Source organism: Equus asinus, chromosome 24, assembly GCF_041296235.1.
Source record: "Equus asinus isolate D_3611 breed Donkey chromosome 24, EquAss-T2T_v2, whole genome shotgun sequence".
Classification (NCBI taxonomy): domain Eukaryota; kingdom Metazoa; phylum Chordata; class Mammalia; order Perissodactyla; family Equidae; genus Equus; species Equus asinus.
The window spans coordinates 60,590,353-60,612,343 of NC_091813.1; the positions used below are offsets into that span (position 1 = coordinate 60,590,353).

General features: G+C 35.8%; 1 protein-coding gene across 11 annotated transcripts in view; it reads right to left on the reverse strand.

Moving 5' to 3' along the window:
* Nucleotides 1-441: 441 nt before the first annotated feature.
* Nucleotides 442-21,991, reverse strand: part of PTPRK (protein tyrosine phosphatase receptor type K) — a 514,767-nt gene continuing 493,217 nt past the window's right edge. For 8 of the 11 annotated variants that reach the window (XM_044753877.2, XM_044753876.2, XM_070496689.1 and 5 more), the window contains 12 exons: nt 20,943-20,979; nt 19,270-19,367; nt 18,735-18,851; nt 15,217-15,371; nt 12,973-13,108; nt 12,589-12,738; nt 11,528-11,701; nt 8,461-8,592; nt 8,199-8,324; nt 5,105-5,268; nt 4,647-4,782; nt 442-1,927 (listed from right to left, as the gene is read on the reverse strand). In XM_044753877.2, coding sequence (XP_044609812.1) covers nt 1,874-1,927; nt 4,647-4,782; nt 5,105-5,268; nt 8,199-8,324; nt 8,461-8,592; nt 11,528-11,701; nt 12,589-12,738; nt 12,973-13,108; nt 15,217-15,371; nt 18,735-18,851; nt 19,270-19,367; nt 20,943-20,979 — 1,479 coding nt within the window. In that variant the 3' untranslated portion in view covers nt 442-1,873. The remainder of the gene's footprint in view (nt 1,928-4,646; nt 4,783-5,104; nt 5,269-8,198; nt 8,325-8,460; nt 8,593-11,527; nt 11,702-12,588; nt 12,739-12,972; nt 13,109-15,216; nt 15,372-18,734; nt 18,852-19,269; nt 19,368-20,942; nt 20,980-21,991) is intronic. The other 3 variants (XM_070496694.1, XM_070496690.1, XM_070496687.1) reach the window with 1 other exon arrangement.

Genomic DNA, 21,991 nt, shown 5'->3' on the forward strand with positions numbered 1-21,991 from the left:
AATGAAGTGCCAGATTTCTTCGTCATGTCACTGGGAAGCAGTGTCTTTAGTGGACAGTCAGACCCAGATTTGAATCTATTGACAAATCATTTACTTTTTCATTAGCTTCAGTTTCATCATTGGTAAAACAGGGATGATTATTATTATTTGCCAAGTTTGTTATGAGAAAGAAGTAAGGAAATGTATATTACATAAAAGGATAGAGACACAAAAATACAAAAAAGAAATTTGATGTCAATCTCCTGGCCTTTCCCCCCTCCACTCATCTGGACTTTTGGATGTTCAACTAAAGAAATAAAAATGGAAGAAATTAGTGCTTGGACATTCGTTTTACTTTTAATAGAATTTTTGCGGTCTACTTCTATCAATGAGAATAGACTATTCATTTGGGAGTGAAGGGATGAAAATTAAGAGGAGAAAATGATGTGCAAACAATAGCTATTGTAATTATAAAAACTTTATTTCACTCTTACTTTAATTAAATCTTTATAAGCACCATGTCATGTACTGGCAATCTAGAAAGGGGACTGGAATGCTTTAGTCAATAACACACTGCAAGCTGATGATGGAAAGGTACGGCTACGTGGAGCATGTGAACAAGACCACGTTTAGAAAGGTTCACTTGAGATCCCGTAACAATGCACAAAACAGGAATCTGGCACTGATTTGTTCACGCTTCCTATGGTCAGAACCAAACCTTGTGTATGTAAACATCAAAAGAAACACTTTATCACCTTGCCAGTTTACAGTTTGCTAAAACTTGAGGCTAAAAGCACGAATGTTGCCATCTTGTTTTCTTGACCCGTGCTCGGTCATAGGCTGAAAAGATCAATCCCTTTAAAATGTAAATGATGCTTCAAGGCTATGTTCAACATTGTACAAGTCATCAGCAAGGCCTTTGAATGTGTGCAGTTCTCATAGATGATCACCAAACCATTATTTACCTAGTGAAATGGTGAAAAATTACTCATTTCTAGCAAAATGTTTTAATTTGGTCCTATATTAAAAGACCCAATCACCAAGGTGTTTTACATAAATTTAATTCACAAGCATGTACACAAGAGAATCACTATAAAGAACATCGCTTCCTGGTTTATGAATAAAAAGTTTATCCTCTACTTACACTAAAACATACAAAAAATAATCTACAAAAATCGTTTACAATTGATTTTAGTGAAAGAAAAAGCTTTCCTCAGAAAAAAAAAATGATTGTGTGGTGGTAGTATTTTAGCCATCAAAAAAGGAATGTAAGTAACCAATAAATAGAATGTGCTTTCTCCATATAGACATATTTACACTTGAGTCTTTGGCTTATGTTTTTTTCTAAAAAGAACTTTAAATGATCCAGCCATCATTGCACATTAAAAGAAAATAAGCCAGTTATATATATTTATATATTTATATAGAGATCTGCTACACTTGAAACATATAAAAAAATGAACTTTACTATGAATTTGCACAGCTTTTCTTTCTTCTTCCTTTAAAGATTTAACATCTTTTATCTAGAAAAGGGAGAAAAATGCCACATAGAAAGTATTAATTCATGCAACATGGTGGCTGGCTCTACCAAAACCAGGAGAGAAAAGGCTGCATATTCACTGTACAAACACTGATCAGTCCTCGTTTGAATCTGGTTCTTATTAAATATAATTTATGTGGCACGAAATGTTGATGCTTTCATACAGTCATAGAAATTAATTGAGTCCTTTTTATTAAGATACACAACTTCATAAGAAAAATACTTTCACCTCTCGAATGTAAAAGTCTCCCACCCCCCACAGGAAAATCTCTCTGCACAGGTCTCACAGGTGCAACAGCCGCGGGCTCAACAGACGAGCAGGTTTGAGCTGGACGCACTGTGAAGTCTCACCTTCTACGAGGATTCCAGGTACTCCAAAGCCACATCATAGCAGAAGCGGTACTGCTCCTGAAAGGCGTTACACAAGAGGGTTGAGGAAAGTTACGACAGCGGAGACTGATGGTGAATCCTAGCTACCGAAAGAACACTGGGCAACCAATTTAGATTATTCAAGAATTACAAAATTATTTTTTCTATATACAAGTTTAATATCTGGGCATATGTATTTTACATTGGAGTCTAATGATTACTGCTTAAGAAAAATAAACTTGATATAAAAGATAGGTTAGCTTTGCCTCATATTTTCTATCACTTTTTTTAAATCTCCAGCATTTTTTATTTGATTATAAAAGTAGTATCTGATCACTACAGAAAAATCTCCCAGTAAAGGAAAAAAGAGTTTTTATAATTCTATTATCAGAAACAACTGCTGTCAAAATACTTAGTTTTGCTTCAGTCCTTTTTTACGCATTGTTGAAATTATTATTTTAGAAGAAATATAATTACATACATGCACTTGAGGATATAATTTTATATTTTATTTTCTTTTGTTTAACATTGTTATGCCTCTTTTCCCCAGGTCATTAACATCTCTTTTAATACTACATAAAAGTCTAACATATGGATTGTTTGACTATTAAACTGGGTTTATTTTTTCTCTAATATAAATAATGCTGCAGTGAACATGTGCAAATATTCTTCTCCACACTTCAGATTTTTTTTCTCAGCAGTGAAAAAAGCCAGTCATTTCAAACTGCCTTTCTTCACAATTCCAAATTCTTAATTTATGAAACAGTTTTTGGTTCATCAAAGTATTTAAGTAAATTTTTCAAGAGTAGTTAGTAGTTCTTAAATTTTTTTGAGCTTATTTATACCTCAAAATTGATTTCTGCTGCTTTATATATTTCAGACAACTTGATTGGCAATAAAATTTTTGAGTTAAAACTGCCTTTCCTTTTAAGTCCATCTGTCTGTTGCTCCATCATGAAGAATTTAGAAAAATTCAGAGACTGTATTAAAAATTATGACTTACAACATGTAACTCATTAAAAACTTCCCAATCTAAAACATGTATTATTTCTAAAGAGAACTTCCAGGTGTCTCCAGCAATAAACTAGGGTAATAACTTTCCCCAAGAGGTCTTTATCAATCCTACCCTAAATATCAAGCAGGTGTGATTTTAAATTAGCCTGCCTCTGTGGCAAGTGTGTCTGAAGGACCAACAAGTGCTTGAAAACAGTTAAGCCTCCAGCAATTTGGTTTACACTGTAAATTTCCTTACCAAACCTGACAGTTCAATTCAACAGCACACTGAACTAATCATTAACCCTGATCAAACCCAAATCAGAGGGTGGGGTGTTTAGTCAGAATTCAGGGGACATGAACATAAAGGTAAACAGTAATTCTTTGGAAGGTTCTAGAATGGCAGAGTTTAACCAGAGATTTTTTTTTTTTTTAAAGTAATGGTGGGAAATCAGAATTAAATTTGGAGGTAAAATTTGAATTCTGAGGCCAGAAGTGACCTCATTGATGATTTTAAGATTTGATCTGAGAGAGAGAGGCAGAGTTTACATTAAGAAATCTGCAGACTGCAAACAATTTAAAGACATAATCACTACCCATCCATTTTGTACAAAGACCTGAGAATTCTACCTCAAAAACTCCCTCAAATCCATTCCCCTTTCTCCACCTCCACTGCCGATACCCCAGTCAAAACCAACACCGTCTCATCTGGATGACTGCAATAGCCTGAGGGATGAGGTAGGGTGAGGGGGTTTGAGGGAAGAAGTTTGTCACCACTCTTAAAAGTGAAACAGTATAAATGTAACTCTTTAGATTTTTGTCTCAGGAAGCAATGCAGCTCTTGTGTGAACAATCCATGAGCAGGAAGTGGTGAAAATACTTTAAAGGTTTATTGAATTGCTCATGTTAGTTATCTGATCATCTCGATAAATGTAGGGCAAGCAACAATGATGCCTTGGTTTTTCTGGTTTACCTTCCTGTGAGCACACACTACACAGCTGCTCCTGACCTTATCCCACCATGCACAGATGTGTAAGCCACAGACAACTCTTTTTAGAAGTAAAATATGCTAGAGAAGTTTTTCTTTCTTACTCTGCATACACCTTCACCCGGATGAACTCCCACATACACATCCCTACCTGCTCTTGTTTTTTAAGCTGCGTTCTGATTTTATGAGCCCTGGCAAATTCAAGTAGCATCATACGAACTACACTCTATAATTGGTAAAAGCTGAAAACTGTCAAGGACAACGGTGTGAAAATTTATAAATCAAACAGAAATGAAGAATTATAGATAATGACAAAAATAAATTTCAGTTGCCCTTTAAAATCTTCGGGCGTCTAAAGTGCTGATGCAACCTATGAGTATATCCCTCAGATTAATATTTACCAGTTAACTCAAGATGCTTTAAGAAATAAAAATAAACAAGAATAAAGCCTAGATAGCAGGATTTATTCTTAATATAAAACCATTTACCAAAGTTAACTGCTGCAAATATTTATTGCCTCTAACAGAAAGAAAATCCTATACATTTCCCAAAATTAAGTGAAAACAGTTTTCTTCATCACTAGCAGTTTATGTGATATGTGATTAAGCTCATGTGGGGAGATGGGGATACTCAGCAATTTATCAATTAGGCAAGAAAGTCCCAAAAGACTCACTGACACATCTAATTCTTGATGTGTATATGAAGTCAAATCAATAAGCAGCTATATGAGTGACCAGTCTCTATCCACCCTTCTCCAACTAAAACCCTGTGACTCACCGGGGCTTCCACCATATTGGGCTTGCTGTTCCTTAGTGTCTTGACCGCATGGAACACGTCGACAACATTTTGTCTTTTCACCATTTCAACAACAATGCCTATGGCACAGAACATGCCACTTCGCCCACCACCATTTCTGAAAGCAAAGAAATTCGCTTCCATTATCTTCTAAATTTTTTTCCATTTGTGTCTTAATTTTTCTTCATATGTGTGCATGTATGCATACAGGGCAGAGAGGAAGGACACATGAAGATGACGTTAGCTCAGTATCTTATGCCTAGGAATACGCCATGGGCATAGAGGGCCGCAACTTAATGAGACACAAGATTATTTTAAAATAATATCTACAAAGGTCTGTTAAGACGTGAGTCAGACACTCTTTGACATAGACAATGGGAAGGCTAATGAGGAAGTGAGCCCCACGCCCCTGCACAGCCAGGCCACGCTGCCGCACTCACAGGCAGTGGATGATCGTCCTGCCTTCCCCTTCCTCACATTCCTCTTGCCATTTTTCCACCTGCAGGATCAGTTTCAAAAATGACCGTTTGGAGCCGGGCACTTCTCGATGAGAAGCCCACCCTAGATACTGGAACTGCTGCACCATCAGATAACCTTCCTGCGGCTGTTGAGAGAAAAGTATTTTTACGTAAATAAGTTGGGACTAGAATTCTTACTAAAAAGTGCATACTAATCTACACCATGATATAAATGACCTTTACACGAGTCTAGCTGATGTAACTTTGAAATATGTACATACTAGTGCAGAAACATTCTAAGTTACAGAAGCAAGAAACATGAGAATTATTCTTTATGCAAGCTTCTCTCTCATACCCTTATCCAATAATCAATTTGTATGATTATATTAGTTAAATAACTTTCAAATTTGTCTCCTCTTTTCCACTACTGGCACCAGTGCACTCCCAATCACAACTTATATAATTACCTCCTAGTTGATCCCGTTCCAAACGGCTCTTACTGCATGCATCAGGATTATTTCGGAATGCAAATAGGATCTTGTCGTTTCCCCGCTTTAATGGTTTCCAAATGATCTTAGCATAAAATCCAAATTGCTGCTAAAGCTTAAAACTCCTAACATGATCTGGCTCCGCCTCCTTCTCCAACCATCCCTTTATTCTAACACACTGTTCAAGTTCTAGACACATTGGCCTTTTAATCCATATATCAACTTCATTTCTTGCTTTGGGGACTTTGCACATTTTTCCCTTTTGCTTTGAACATTTCCTTCTTGTTTGCCTTTCTCAATCCCAAAGAGAGTAACCAACTTGTCTTGGGTCTGCTGAGGATTTTTCTGGTCTTCGCACTGAAACTCATATGTCATGGGAAAACTCTCTGTCCTGTGTAAATCAGGATAGTTGGTTATTCCACCCCCCAATAGCTTCTACTGATTTTTCAAATTTTGGCTTAAATATCACTACCTCAAAGAAGTCTTTTCTTTTTTTTTGTTTTAAAGATTGGCACCTGGGCTAACAACTGTTGCCAATCTTCCTTTTTTTTTTTTTTTTCTGCTTTATCTCCCCAAACCCCCCCCGTACACAGTTGTATATCTTAGCTGCAGGTCCTTCTAGTTGTAGAATGTGGGACGCTGCCTCAACGTGGCCTGATGAGCGGTGCCATGTCCGTGCCCAGGATCTGAACCCTGGGCCGCCACAGCGGAGCACGCGAACTTAATCACTCAGCCACGGAGCCAGCCCCAAAGAAGTCATTTCTGATCACCATCACTCAGCTATGTCAGATCACTCAGTCAAACACTCTGTATTCTGTATTTTTTTCTCTATAAAATTTCTCATATTTGTGAATAAATGATTATACAATTAGTTTAATCAACTAATTACTCATAACTAACGATTATTTATAAATAATTGATTACACAGTTGTGCTCCCTGATAAAATAAAATTCTTTAAGGACAGGAAATCTCTCTTTTTCCCCTAAACTCTGTGTCACTAGAATCTAGCAAAATACTATCCAGAGAATAGTATTGTTGAATGAATGAGCCCAAAGCTTAAACCCGCAAATGAAAACGTAAGAAAGAATATGCAATACGTGAGTAAACCAGACCATAAGGCATCAGATCTGAAGCTCCACATGGTAAGGGCTCATAAATCTTTGGTAGGACAAGGACCTACCTAGTACAACACCCAAACTCTCATTGGTGCATACTAAATGTCTGATGAAGTAAATAACACTAAATAATGAGATTTAGAACAGAAAAAAGCATGCACTAATAACGACCAGAACACTTAATACAGAGAAACATAAACAAATATGCTGACAAAAAAATGTAGCACAGATTTCAGTTCCTGTTCCCAGAATATTTTTCATACAAAACAGCTCAATTAACATCCAAGTCTTACTTTCTTAGTTTAGCAGCTACAGTTTCTCAGCTAAAATATTACAAGAATCATGTCACAGATGTGCAGACATAATGAGATTCCATTTAAATTAACATCTAAGATATGCATGAATATTATGACACTGAAGTTATCCTTTTTTCTCCACCGAAATGAGCAAGAGAATTGGATATAATTTTATCCTCTGCTTATAGTTATATACATATAGACTTATTAACCAGAAACACATATAGCCATTTTGATATGAGGAACACTGAAACACCACAATCCTAATCACACACTTAAAATAACACACATACATAGAGCTGCTGCTCTAAAAATCAAAGCAGGCTTTCTCTTTAAGAAAAAAGTTATTACATGAAAGTTACTAATATTTTCTTTTCAAATTCTCCTTCCTATTTGGTTACATAATCTAAACACTTTTTATTAGTATTTTTTGTTTTTGGAAGGAGAGAGACTCCAAGCTTAATTTGTCACTTAGCTCAAAGCACATGAAAAGTAAGGAAAGGAAGATTCCTGAGGGACACAGTTGCTACTTAGCTCCTGGGGAAAGGCAAAGTGGCAGCAGCACTGGTTCTGTCTACAGATCTGGGCAGAGCCAGATGTTGGGATGTCTAGAAAATGAAATTGTAGGTGGGAGGAGAATCAATGGTGGCTGGAGTTCTCTCTCACATGTAGGACTTGCAATAGTGACATGGAACCCTTCTACAATGGTGGATCTGACATAACCTTTACTCCCGAGGTCAAGCATCTTCTCTGTCATTATTATTATTATTATTATTATTATTATATTCTTATTTTTCAATTGCACGCCTTTTCTGGGCTGGATGTCTATACTAATAACACATGCAGTCAACCTTGAGATAAGTCTACATATGATCAGCAGCCAGGTCCAGGCAATCAAACTCAATTGAACCAGTGCATCTGAATCTAGATTTATAGATGGAATATGTTAGTCCAGTAACTGACCAGGAAACCTAGTTTCCAGCACTTCTGCTTGCCTGTTTTTACAATGCAGTTTTGTTCTAGTACTAAGGTATAAGCTGGTTACTAGCTTTGAGATTGATTACATAATGTCTATTAATTCTACTCTCCCTCTTGTCTGAATGGAATTATGCCCCATCATGGTTAGGATCACCTGTTTTGGATCCGCTCAGTTACAACGATTAAACATTAACTTACTCTTGTTAGATTGCATATCCTAAAAATTCGGTTGATCACATCACAGTCCATTGAACAAGACATACATTCCACTTGGATAGGGCCATACCGCAGCATTCCCTCCTCTGGCCAGTACTGAGGGCAGCCCTAGATTACGAACATTTTGAAAGAAAAAGAAAATGAGCATGATTTTTTTCTAAGTAAGTATAAAGCAGATTTAGCATTTTATTACTACTTTATTAAGTTCTGCGTAAGTACACAAAAGCAACCCATAGCCATTAACCTGGGACAAGTCGACTTCATTTAACATCACAATGGAGGTACAGCCATAATCATACACTAATCTCCAGAAGTCTTTCACAGTGTTTGGCAGAGGGTATTGTGTGACGATGAAAGCAGCTGGTTGCCTGTAGCTCTGTGAAGAAACAAGGTAGAAGGAGAAACAAAGAACTTAAAATGCATGATCAGTTGTACAAGCAGCTTCAATAAATTTCAGTGTAGGATCAGTAAGACATAATAGCTTCACATGGAGATGGAGCCAGACTGCTGCAGAAGCCATGGAATAACAGATTTGGGCCACTGAAATGTGCTGGGACTAGTAATTAGTCAATCTCATGGTAAGACTTCGATGCCTCAATAGCAATTCAAGTCAAGAATTTGTTTTACTTTGTCGAGGAAAGTAAATACAGGATGAATACAAAAGAAGAAACTGAAGAACTTCTTGAGGTTAAGATCCTCCATGAAGTACCTGTTAGGCTGTTTCAGTTTTCTAAAGGTAATTTGCCTGAGAGGTTGAAGGCAAAGTAGGCACAAAATTCCCTGGGGGTGGTGTGTGTGTGTATCTATCTAGCAATCATCTATCGACTGTTATATATATAACTTTTCAGCTCTCCTCCACTCCAAATAAGAAAAACCACACATGCCTCAAACTCATGTGTTTTTACATTATATGGATATCATGAGCACATTCTGCACATCTTGGAGGGAATCCACTTCCCATAGTTTCCTGGGCATTTCTAATGTATATCAATGGTCAGAATGATAGTATCAATCATTTAGGATTTTTCAAGTGCCAAAGAATAAAATCAATGCACTTCTTGGCCTCACTTAAGAGGGAGTGGCTCCTTGTTTGCCAAGCATCCCTTGATTGGGACACACTACATTATCTTTCCAGAAGGAGGGAGTAGTAAAGGCAATGCTCATCTGGCCTGGGCAATCTGTCATTCTGCAGACTGATGATCTACACTAAAATAGGAATATGTATTTCTATGTAATAACTTAAACTAAGGATTTCTAAAAAATAACTTGACAGTTGCCTGAGATAGATTTCCCTAATGTGGATAAACACTGTCAGTGATTTCCTAACTCATTTGTATCACACTACTCTTCAAGTCCTTCAAGTGTCTTAACATCAGTGTAGAAACTGATCCTTGAACTTCATTGATCCTATCACCATTTGGGAGATACTTCTAACCATGGCATTCCACTCTATGGAAGACTGCAGGATAAATCTGAGTAGATGGTGATTCACCTGGTTGCTTCTAAAGGATCTCAAGATCTTACATCTGCAGCTGGAGTGAGTGCTTCCTAAGAAAGGTATGAAGGCTCATGAGAAATATCAGAAGAAAGAAGGAAGCTTTCTTTCAATTAAATGTCTGCTCCATGGACGGTAAGTCAAAGGAGGCTAAAAGCTATTTCTTCATTTTTTGAGTCACAGTGGAGGGGAGATGGATGAGGAGATGACATGTGAGAAGACTGAAGATTTCCTATTTTTTTCCTCTCTAAGTACAGGAGCACATCTAAGGCTTTTAAATCATAGAATCCTTGGCCCCTCCTCCAAAATCTTCAAGGGCATGGCAAAAGGGTGTATGACAGGAATGGTGGGAGAGAGGGCAGGAGAAGCAGGGAGTGTTGACCAATGAGCCTTGTTCTTGGAAGCCAAACCAAACCTTACTTTTCTGAAGTCCCAACTATACTACTAAATCCACAGCACAGTTTCCACTATGAAATATATCTGTGTTGAATCACAGGAATTAAGCAGAGAGGAGGAATAGGCAGAGTACAAAGTTCAGTCTTCATATTAACTGGAAAACCACCTGGAAATTAAGAAAAATTTGACAGAGATGGCAAAGACAAAATTGAAAGGCATCAATATCTTTCCTAATGTTATTATTTTCTCTTTACTTTTTTCACACCTCCTTTATTCACTCCAAATCTAGACTCAGAAGCAAAAAGATTTTGTGTGTTTTCTCTGTATTTAGTATATTTGCCTTTCCAGACAACTAAAATGGGAAGAAATGGTACAATGAGGATCCAATCTGATTTCAGTGGCTATGATTAATGGCTGGGCAAGACTCTGATCATGGCAAAGATGAGAACTTTTCTCCTGAGCTTGCCTTTAGACTATTCTGCTCTGCAGCACAAAAAAGAGCAAAGTAACTGACTAAAAGATTAGTCTTAGAAGTAGAATGTGGGCTTTTCTAAGCCTCTACTATCAGAAGCTAATTTTGGAAAACACAATAGGAGGAATAACTTAGAAAGCTTCATTATTAGTCACAAAAGAATGAACTCTGACTTCTAATTTCTCCTTGCTATGGTTCCATAGGCTAAAGGCAAAAACTAGAAATGTTTATGAAATAAGGTGATAAACTACTTAAAAGGATTCTGAACCTTGATACCCTTCTTGCTTCTTCCCAAGGTAATCAAAGCAAGGTGGCCAAAGACATAATTTAAAACTCTCTTTCCATGTTGTCCTGTCTACGGGATGCTAACATGCTGAATGCATGCTCTTCTATCTACAGTTTATGAAGTGTGGAGTGGGGCCAGATTGTTCTTTTGTTATGATGGATGCCTTAACATGATATCTTCCATGACTTCCCTAATTACTTATAAATAGTCTCTGTTAATTGATGGGCAATAAAACAAATAAGCTATAAATTACTGAACATTAATATCAGAGAGAAAAATTTTGCAAATTAACACAACTTTAGTAGGATGGCATTCTGTGATTTTAAAAATTCATTCCTAACTGTATTCAAAATATGTAAGTATGATTTTCTTTTCTGAAAATAATTAAGATGAAAAATATTACCTGCAGATAGTTCCTGTACAGAATACAGTAAGTGACAATCAAGCTCCAAGTTTACAATAAAGCCTGAAACTTACGGTTCCTAAGAATCCCTGTAGGGGAAATTCAAAATCATTCTCCAAGAACAAAGGTATTTCAATGAAAGTTTCCAATTTTCCTTTTTAGTTCATTTCAATTTTCTTGAAAATAAAACTAGCCAGTGTTCATCGTATTATGTAGCTTTTTATGACACTTTACACTAACAAAGAGAGCAGTCTCTTACGTCCATAAGAGCAGCATTGATGTAGTTACTACTCTCCCCATCAATTGTAATTAAAAAAGGCAGACATCTGTCAGGTGGCAGCATGTCCATGAAACGGTTCTTGTCATGGTTCCTTGGCAGGCATGCTATACTGCAGTCTTCAGCTTGTAGTCGAGGGGTGACTGAATTCAAAGTCTAAAAGGAAAAGGGAACCCAGGTTAAAAGACAGTGACCCATCTGATGGCATAACACAGATCCATCAAGTATTCAGGAGGCCAAGTAGAAAGTGAAGGATTTGTACAGGCAACGGCATCTGCCATGATGACAGGCTGATAGACTTTGTAGTTAAAGCTAATGAAGCCTGAGAAGTGACAAAGAAACAATCTACACATTGTTCAACGTGCTGCTTCTTAAAGGAAAAGGAAAGATAAACACAGTTACCTGCAAAATGCATTGCCCAACCAAAGGAAATAGAATTAGAGCAGCCCATGATGATGCCCTGTCTTCAAAGTTGGGAACTATCCTTTGTATCACATTTTGGCATATGCCATAATTGAAGATAGGCTGCGACATGTTGGAAAGAGCACTGGGCAAGAAGCAAAGTGTAGATTTCTAGAGCTACTCTTGACTTCATATTCACATACTTTCAGGGATGTTTTAAGGGCAGTGAAAACATTTGGGGTTATTTAGAGACAAGGTGTAGTACAAACTTCAGCTATTATCATCAATGCGCTTGACTTCACATCATAAGTGACAAGAAACAAGGCCAAAATCCGTAAGACTGCACAAAACAAGTTGTAAATACACACAAATCACCACCAAATTTGACTTTTATGATACCTTTTCTCCATACTGTTCCCTGAGACTGAACTCGTTTGCCCTTCAAGATACAGCAGATATGAGCTCATTAATACAAAAGTGATTCCAGAATATGTATAATGAAAGAGACAGGTATCACATATACTTAAAATAGGGTCAAATATTATAAATTTGACTTGAAAGACCTTCCTTAGAAGAATTAATAATGCCCAGAACACATGTAACGAAGTGCTCATAAAAGAGGCTCTAGAAATAGTAAATACCTGGAATTCATCTTTGAGATGTGAAGAGTTAGTCTGGGAGTCTATTCGAATCATATCAAAATATGCAGCTTTAAATTCACAGACAGGTATGGCAGTTTCTCCACACAAGCAGGCTTCTAAAATGGCATCATGGATAAAAATGTACTGTTCCTATCAAAAGAAAGAAAAAAAAAATTCGTATTATTTTAATAAAAATTTTCTGACATCAAGGTGGAGAATACAAATAATTTTCTCTATATGGAAATGTTAATAAAATATCAATATTTTTCTATATGACTTGATGAGCTAATATTGACTTATGTGAAAAACATTTTCTGTTTAGTTTGACAAATGTTGGAGGGCAAAAAAAAAAGGCCACTAGTGGTAAATCAACAATCAACATACCTCTGTCTGAACCATATTGATACGGCGAGATCTTAAGGCTTTGACACAGTTGTAGATGTCAACAACACCCTCTCTTTCAGCCATGTCCAGCATAATGTCAATCACAATGTAACAGCCAGTTCGTCCAGCACCAGCGCTGAAAAAAATTAAACAAATCTAAAGAATTGCAGGAAGCACATCTATGCAACCTAAATAAGATCCTTTCGACTTTCAGACAGGTGAATCAAATTGATTTAACAAAGTACAAGACAACATTTGTACATACTGTGCAAACACTTACCAGTGTACAAATAACTTCAGGTAGAGTATCTGCTTTGCTATCAAGTGAAGATTGGAACAAGAGTTCCAAATTAAAAGATATAAACTTTGTAAATTAAATTGTGTTTTGAAAATACTGTATATACGTTGTTCATGTTCCATAGCTTGCTTACACAGTCTTCATTTTATGTAAATCAAATACACAGAATTTCAAGCTCACAGAACTGATCAAAGGGTGGATTCATGCTTTAAAATTTAACCTCAAATTGAAAGGCTCTTATACTCATGTAGTTGTGGGTCCTCTGGCAAACTGCAAGAATGCTGGCTCAACATCTTAAACAGACTTTTGTAAATACCAAGGTAAAAGAAAATTAATTCCAAAACCTTTAAATGGAAAATCTGAGGAGTCACACGTCAGGGGAAGTGCTAATGGTGAGAGTGGGGAAGAAAATGGTGGTTATCAATGGGGAGGAGACCAATAGTAGAAAGAACATATGAATAGCAAGCTGAAGAAAAAAATGAAAATGAATTGTTAGGTACAGAATGTAATTCTTAACAGGTCACAAAGATAGCCACTATTTTACTGTATTTAATTCAGTAACTGAATCATAATACACCGTTGATTATTTCACCCCTTGGGAATGTTTCTCCAATTTTATAATAGAAGTCAATGGACCAAACAAGATATAGCTGGGATTTCTGGGGGGGAGTTCACTTTGTAGTCAGCTTCTTCTTTTCCATAAATTCAGAGATACCTGAGTGTAAGTGGAAAATGACACCTGTGTTTCAAGAGAGTATCTCAGAATCTCGGAGCACCTCTGAAGCAAGCAATTCATAGGGAAGTAAACCTCTATGATAAGTCAAGACATCCCTGAACTGAAAACTTGTTTATCTCATTTTATAATTGCACAGATGGGCTATTAACATTTCTTTGTTGTTCAGATTTGGTCACTTCTCTTAAACCCACTGTTCTTTAAGAAATTTAAGTAAAAGATATTGTAGCTATCTCTATTTCTTTGTTTTGCCTACCATCTTCTCAATCACTGTTCCCAGGGTTTAAGACAGGAAAGTAATTGAAAAGTACATCAGATTTCTTGAGAAGGATCGAATTGAAGATCTTTTTTTAAGGTACACAGTATCTGATCCTTACGGGATGCCTTACTTCTATTTCATTCTCTGTGGTTTTTTCCCCCCATTTTGTACATGGTCATTTAAATAGTGAATAGGTTGAATTTTCAGGAAGAAAAAAATACTTAAGTACAGTCTATTACATAGCTTGGAGGGGACAATATCTGAGAATGGTATGCAGCATTGAGGAAAAGCTTTTCAGATTCAGCACATATTGTTTCTGTTCACATCTCAAAATCAGACCATGTAATTTGCCTCTAGCGTGTCTGAATGCTTGTTTTAAGAGAAGTTTCTAATCAGAAGAAAGTCTGATATAATGTTCATGTTTTTCTGGCATATATTTGCTGGATCTCACTGATGTAGTTTTCAAGGTCCACTGATGGATGGATGTTTTTAAAAAAATTCTTAAATAGCTGTTTTACAGTGTAAATTCTTGCAATTTAGGCCATTTAGTAACTCTGTATGTCTCAAATTTAGTTTTAAAAGCTGGGACTCAATTGGAAATTTACTAAATTGGTAAGAAATCTTTATTTTAACATACCATTCCATACAATATGGGATTTGCAAAAGTGATAAAAAACAAAATACAGATGTTGACACTAAAACACTAGTGTCTAGTGACTAGTGTCTAGACACTAGAGTTTCTCTGCCACACATTAGGATGAATACATTTATTTAAGTTTCTATTTTATAGCCTCCTTACAGCTAACTTTTATTTTATTGCTGTTTTACCTTATCTGTAATACATGCAAGCTGGAACCTTGTAAGCACGTGTTAGTTTTTGTGCTTAAAAGCCTTGTCTTGATACTTTTAGAAAGCTGGCTGCAGAGAGTCAACACCATTTGGACCACCACTCACCTGCAATGCACAACAATGGGGCCAGCACTGGGAGGGTTGGAGAACTTGACTCGCCGGATAAAGGAAAGAAGCCCTGTGGCATGGTATGGCACTCCATGGTCAGGCCAGCCGGTGAAATGGAACTGTTTCACTTCACGGATCTCATTGTACCCCCTCTGTGTAAACAGGGTTTCCAAAGAACCACAATAAAACCATTACACACAATCATGGGTACTAGACTTGCTTGGCAATGAAAAAAATGAAAAATCGACCAAGATCATGCTTTTTCTGAAAAAGGATCCTGGCCTGACCTGGCCTAGGAGCTTACCGTTATTGTCAGAGAACTGGCAAAGAAAGAAACTTAGAAGCCTTGCTCAGTTCTGTAAGTTTGGATAAATTTTATGTGCTTTGACAGTTTGTTCCTTACTGGGAATGACAACACATAAAATTATTAGGGGAAAAGGAAGAAATGGGAAAGCTCAAATGCTGCCCTACTGACCCAATGCACTGAGTTCTCCAGTGGCATACAGAAGCAACTTTCTAGCTTCTCATCTCACAAAGAGATTTCAGTTCCTTGCTCACCCATGTTGAAAATGGTTTTGAAACATAGCTTGTAGGGATTTTCCAGGACACTGCTACTCCAGATTGGTTTGTAACAATATACAGACAGCTAAACTGTTCTTTGGGCAAACTATTTTTCTTAACTCTGAAATAATTCAGCACACAGAGCATTATTTATAGTATCAGAAATACAAAATGAAAGAGGAGAAGCATCCATTATTGTGACCCTCTCCTACTGAGTTAATTAAAGAGAACTCTTTAAATGCACATTTCAAAGCTTTTTCCTTTCTTTTTGTTAAAGAAGCCTGTGGATTGTGGTAGCACAGCTTGGAGAGCACAGATGAAATGCTACAGAATTTATTTTGAAGAATCCATATTTGTAGCAAAAAGAACCCTCCACTATAATCTATATGATTCCAACTCTATGGTGAGCTATCTGTGAAATCTCAATCTCACCTGCTCAATCAGGAAAGGCAGAAAAATCGTATGGAATGAACCAAATTGAGAAAGTTACTCTTTAGATTCTATCCTATATGGACCAATATCACCAAAACCTTGGAAGCCACTGATCATATCTTATTACTCATTTTAGTTCCAGTTCCTAGCACAGTACTCTACACAAAGCAGGGCTCAACAAATAATTATAACAGTGACAATGATAAACATCATCATGGAATCACATAAAAGGAAAAGTCACTTTTTATTTTACCAGTTTTCAAGTCAACTCTAGTGAGGAAGGTCATAAATTGTTCTAAGACCTGATTTTAGACATTATTTCACTTCCTTTACACTAATCCTTTTACTGGAGCTGCTCTGAGAGCCTTGCTCTTTTTAGTAAATTCTAATATCTGGCAGCACATGTTCCCTTATCATTCTTCCTATTTAAATTTTCCTGAGTAATTTTCAAATATGTGGTTTTTCAAAAAAAAAAAAAAAAATCATTCTTTGGGGCTGGCCCAGCAGCATAGTGGTTAAGTTCACATGCTCTGCTTTGGCAGCCCAAGGTTTGCAGGTTTGGATCCCGGGCACGGACATACACACCGCTCATCAAGCCAAGCTGTGGCAGTGGGTCCCACATACAAAATAGAGGAAGACAGGCACAGATGTTAGTTCAAGGCCACTCGTCCTGAAGCAAAAAAAGAGGAAGACTGGCTACAGATGTTAGCTCAGGGCCAATCTTCCTCACCAAAAAAACAAAACAAAACCCCCAAAAACCCCCATGACACTCTTCTCCAGTTCTAAATAACAAGAAAACAAGTTAAAAACCCAATCATGTTCCATTTAACATTGCATTAATCCATAAAGTAGTATTAATATCAAGTATTCCCATTCCGGGGCACAGCACATGTCTCCATTTATTCACATCTTATCTTATGTCCTTTGATACACTTATTGTGGTTTTATTCACTTAGGACTTGTATCTTTCTTGTTAAGTAGATTCCAAGATACTTCAGAATTTTTATTATTGTTACAGAGAATTTTAAATGTCTACTTCTGTTTATTGCTAACATAAAGAAAAGCTATGATTTATGAATATTTATCTTGAATTAGTCACTTAAATAAATGATTATTAGTTCCATTTAAAAAATACTATCTCTAGTTTTCTTGGTATAAGTCATTTCATCTTAAAATAATTTTGTCTTTGCTGATAGTTATGTAATTTTTTCCTTTTGTTGTCTTATTCATTTGATAGAGTTTCCAAAAATGTTGAATACGAGTGAGAATGATTATCCACGTCGCATTCCGACTGTAACAGCACGCCTTTTGGTTTTCACTCCTTAACATGTGTGCTATACTAGCTACTGTTGAATCTCCTTTGTCATGTTTAGGGAGTCTCCTTATTTCCCTAATATAATTAGAGTATTACTATAAATGTCATTTAAATAAAATTAAGTGCACTACAATATCTATTAATAAAATATACGGTTTTGCTCCTTTAATGTACTGACATAATGAAATATCCTGCCACATTTGCTACCACAGTTCTAATATTCATACATTCTTAAAAAAACAATTACTATAGATCATGTGATGTTTTCTTAATTCACTGCTAGGCTCACATTTTCAATCTTTTATTTTGAAATGTTTTCAAGCATTTTCTTGAATGCAGTTGGTCTATAATGTGTGTGTGTGCACACTTGATTAAGTGAGAGACGGGGTGGAGGGAGAAAATTCAAAAAAAAGGGAGACACAGAGAGAAGAGCTTGAGAGAGTGCTATCCTTATCTGGTTCTGTTATTACAGTTAGGCTAACTTTTAAAATGTATTTCATTGGTTTTCACGGTTTTCTATGGCCTACATAGTTTGACTAACATAGGCTTTAGCCATTCCTTAAAGGTTAGAGAAACCTCAACTATAAAACCACAGTGCAATTTTAATGGTAAATTTTAACATTCTATTTTCTTCTATCATCTGTTCAGATTTCTAACTCTCCTTGGGTCAAATTTTGAGAATTATTATTTGTTAGAATATGAGTGTATTTTGACTAAAATCTACATCTCCAAATTTACACACGATCTTTTTATAACTTTCCCAATAGCAAGTATAACTGTAGTTACATCCCTGTTGTGTTTTCTAATATTGCATATTTTGTTTTATTGTTCCTCATTTAGAACTGGCAGTGGTTTAGTTATTTTATTGATCTTTTCAAGGAACTAGCTTTTTGATCTAATTTATTCTTTTTTATTTGTTTCTATTTTCTATTTAATTTTTCTTTTGTTCTACTAATTTTTCTTTGATTTTCTAGTTTTATGATTTTTACATGATTCTAGACTGTCTTTCAAAATAGAAATTATTTATGGATTTAATATGTGTCCCAAGGTTTAGAAACATGCCTGGCACATGGTATACTCTCAAATAAATATTTGTGGAACGCATGAATGGATTTTATAGCATCATCAAAACAAACTTTGACAAGGACTTTAAGAGAAAAAACACTTTCAATACACATATTTTTAAACAGAACTTTAAGGTACTTACCCTTTCCAGGGTGAATGTCCTAACGACATATTCAGCGAGTGGTTCCATTTCTACACAAGTTACTTTGAAGTCACCATAAACTTCAGTATCGTCAGGCCAATACTTATAGCACTTAACCTAAATGACAAAAAGAACATACAGGCGGACGTGAATATAGAATATACCTTAACCAAGATGACCTAATTTCAGTGATAACTCTTCAAGTCACAGTTAAAATACAGCTAAAAAGAATCTATAAATGAGAAAAAAGAATCTGTTACATGATAAATAGAAAAATTTTGTATTCTCCCATAAAAATATATAAGCCTGATAATGTAAGTAGCTTCTAGTATAAAATCAAAGGTTAGTTTATCACTCAACAAGAAATCAAATAATTTCTCAATCATCGAAGGTCCACGTGGGAGCACTCATTTGAAATGCTGTGCCTATGAATTTTATTTAAAGAATTAAATGATATTCTATTTTAAGCATGTTATATTTTGCTACTCAACTTATACTCATGTTTTATGACAAAAAGAATCTTTTTTTCACTTACCCGGCCAACCTCAACTAAATTTGTAACCATCACAATGCAGGCAGACTGTTCTTGCCAGATCATTCTCCAGAAATCATATACTGTTTCATGAACTGGGCCTATGAAGAAATTAATTTGAATATTATATAATCAGATAAATTTTGTTGTTTGAAGAAGTAAGTAGTAAGAAGCATAGAAAAGAGTGAAAGCAGAGTAAACTAAATAAACCAAAAAAGAAAATTAAATGTCTAACACAAAATGTCACTGAAAATGCTTAAATTCAATTCATATCTAAATAAATTCACACTATAGGAAGAACTATAGGTATATACAAATTTTGGGTTTTTTTTTTCAATTTGCCTTCTATACTTCCCAATTCAAAAGGAAGTACCACTAGTTTCTAAGGTATTTATATCTGTCACTGAGTTAGTTTAATGCATCTTATATATATATATAAGATACAGATATATGTGAAAAATAGGGAGTCTTTTTTTTTTTTGGAGGATTAGCCCTGAGCTAACTGCTGCCAATCCTCCTCTTTTTGTTAAGGAAGACTGGCCCTGAGCTAACATCCGTGCCCATCTTCCTCTACTTTATATGTGGGACACCTGCCACAGTGTGGCGTGCCAAGCGGTGCCATGTCTGTACCCGGGATCCGAACTGGCGAACCCCAGGCCACTGAAGCAGAACGTGCATACTTAACTGCTGTGCCACGGGGCTGGCCCCGATAGGAAGTCTTATACTACCATCAACCAAACAGCAATATTACCAATTAAATATACCCACATCATTTACAAACAGTGCATGTTTAGGGGTTAATAAAGAAAAATCTACACATATAAGGACACAGCCTACCCTTACTTTATTATATTATCACCTCCAAATTGCAAAAGCATCCACTGGGTTATACTCAGTACCATAAAAAAACTAGAATATTGTTCACCACGGATGATCTTTCTAAGTTTAAAGAGTTTGCAATTAAACTCAATTAATCCAAAGGTATGTGAAAATGCTTAGAAAATGACCTCTGTCAAAAGAGGAAACATAGCTTTTGTTTTACTTTCCTCTTTTATAAAATAGATGGGAGGGGTCTCTTGTGATGGCCAGTGGTCAATTTGGAGCAATAACTAAAGGTGTTTTAGGATACTTCTATTCCCCAGTGTGTCACTGTAACAAGATTTCCCAACTTTCTTATTTTCCAAGAAGAATGAACTTGACTAAGTTCTCTTTAGACCATTATTTGTCTCAGTGTTGACTTGTAAAAAAATTGCTGGAAGACAGTCTCACATCTCATTATAACAATACCGGTCTGGGTACCATTACAGTCTCAGCCAACAGACTACCTTACAAGAAAGCAGGCAACTTACATAAGATGGGACCTCTCTGGCTTTCGTCAAAAATAAGTAATTCCTCTCTCCAGCACGATTGGCTAGTGCTCTGGGCCATCATAACACCAAGAACCAAATCACTTATCAGCAGCTTCTCTTTTACTTTTAATTAAAAAATAATCAAGCTTTAACTTCTATACGTTTTACATAGATAAACAATTTGTATTCTACAAATGAATAACGAGCAACGCTACTCAGAGGAGCTGATCTTTCTTTCAGTGAGGTCAGATAAAATTGTAAAAAACACCATATGGATGAATAAGCAAGTCTGATTGCTCAATATTGTTTAAAAAGGCGAAGTTTTACCTTGAGTTGCAATGTAGTGGCTTGGTCTCTGGTAGCCCTAAAATAGGACAACAGATTGGTTATTATTTTACATCGGTATCAGAAAGAAATGAATGAAGGCATAAAAAGATGAAGACAACCACCTGTTAAGATTAAGTTATAGTAAAAAGTCCAGAAATGAGTAGTGAACTCATAGTTCACTTCTCAAACCTAAGTTATCTGAAAGGTAAACATAAAACAAAAATTAAATATTTTAAGGGCTCTGATTACAATATATATTGCATAATTGTTTTGTTTGCTAGGGAATAACCTCATAGATTTTGTTTGGTTTCACTAACATGTTTATGCCTTCATGTTAATCTTTAGTCATTCATTCCTGGCAAAATTGTGTTCAAAAATATTAATTCTCATTTTATCATCCAAAAGTACAACACACTGCATTACAAATGGACAACGACATATTAGAACCATAAAAAAATAACAGAACATTCCAATGTTAGAGCTGGACAATGCATGTGTGCATGAAGTCAAAGTCCTGCCGAGATATTTTAGAGAATATTCTCCTACTATAATATGTTCAGGAATCTGTCAAAACTATTTTGTGTGTGCTGATAATTTACACACACATAATTATAGGTACACACATATATAGGGAAAGAAGAGTTTTATAAAATGCCTCTTATCCTGAACAAAAAGTTTAGAACTTTTTCTCTCTTTTTTTAGTGTGCCAAGAGTTCTATGTGGTTCAACATTTAATATAGTTTCAATAAAGAGATTATTCCTGATAAGCTGTTAGTTGCTCTCAATTGGTTTGAATTCCAACAGATCATAAATAGCAAAAATGTTAATGGTCTAATAGGGTTAAGCTTTGAATTTGCTTCGTATTTATCAAAGTGCTTTAGTAAAAGCCTGTGGTACAATTTGTCCACATTCTGGTGCAGGCAACTCAATAGACATATATGCATGTAAACTGAGATCCCCAATCTAAACTTAATAGGTTGAGGATTACAATGCTGCCAATTTGGAAGCTTTCCATTTCTTAATATACCAACATAGCACAATGTTTTATG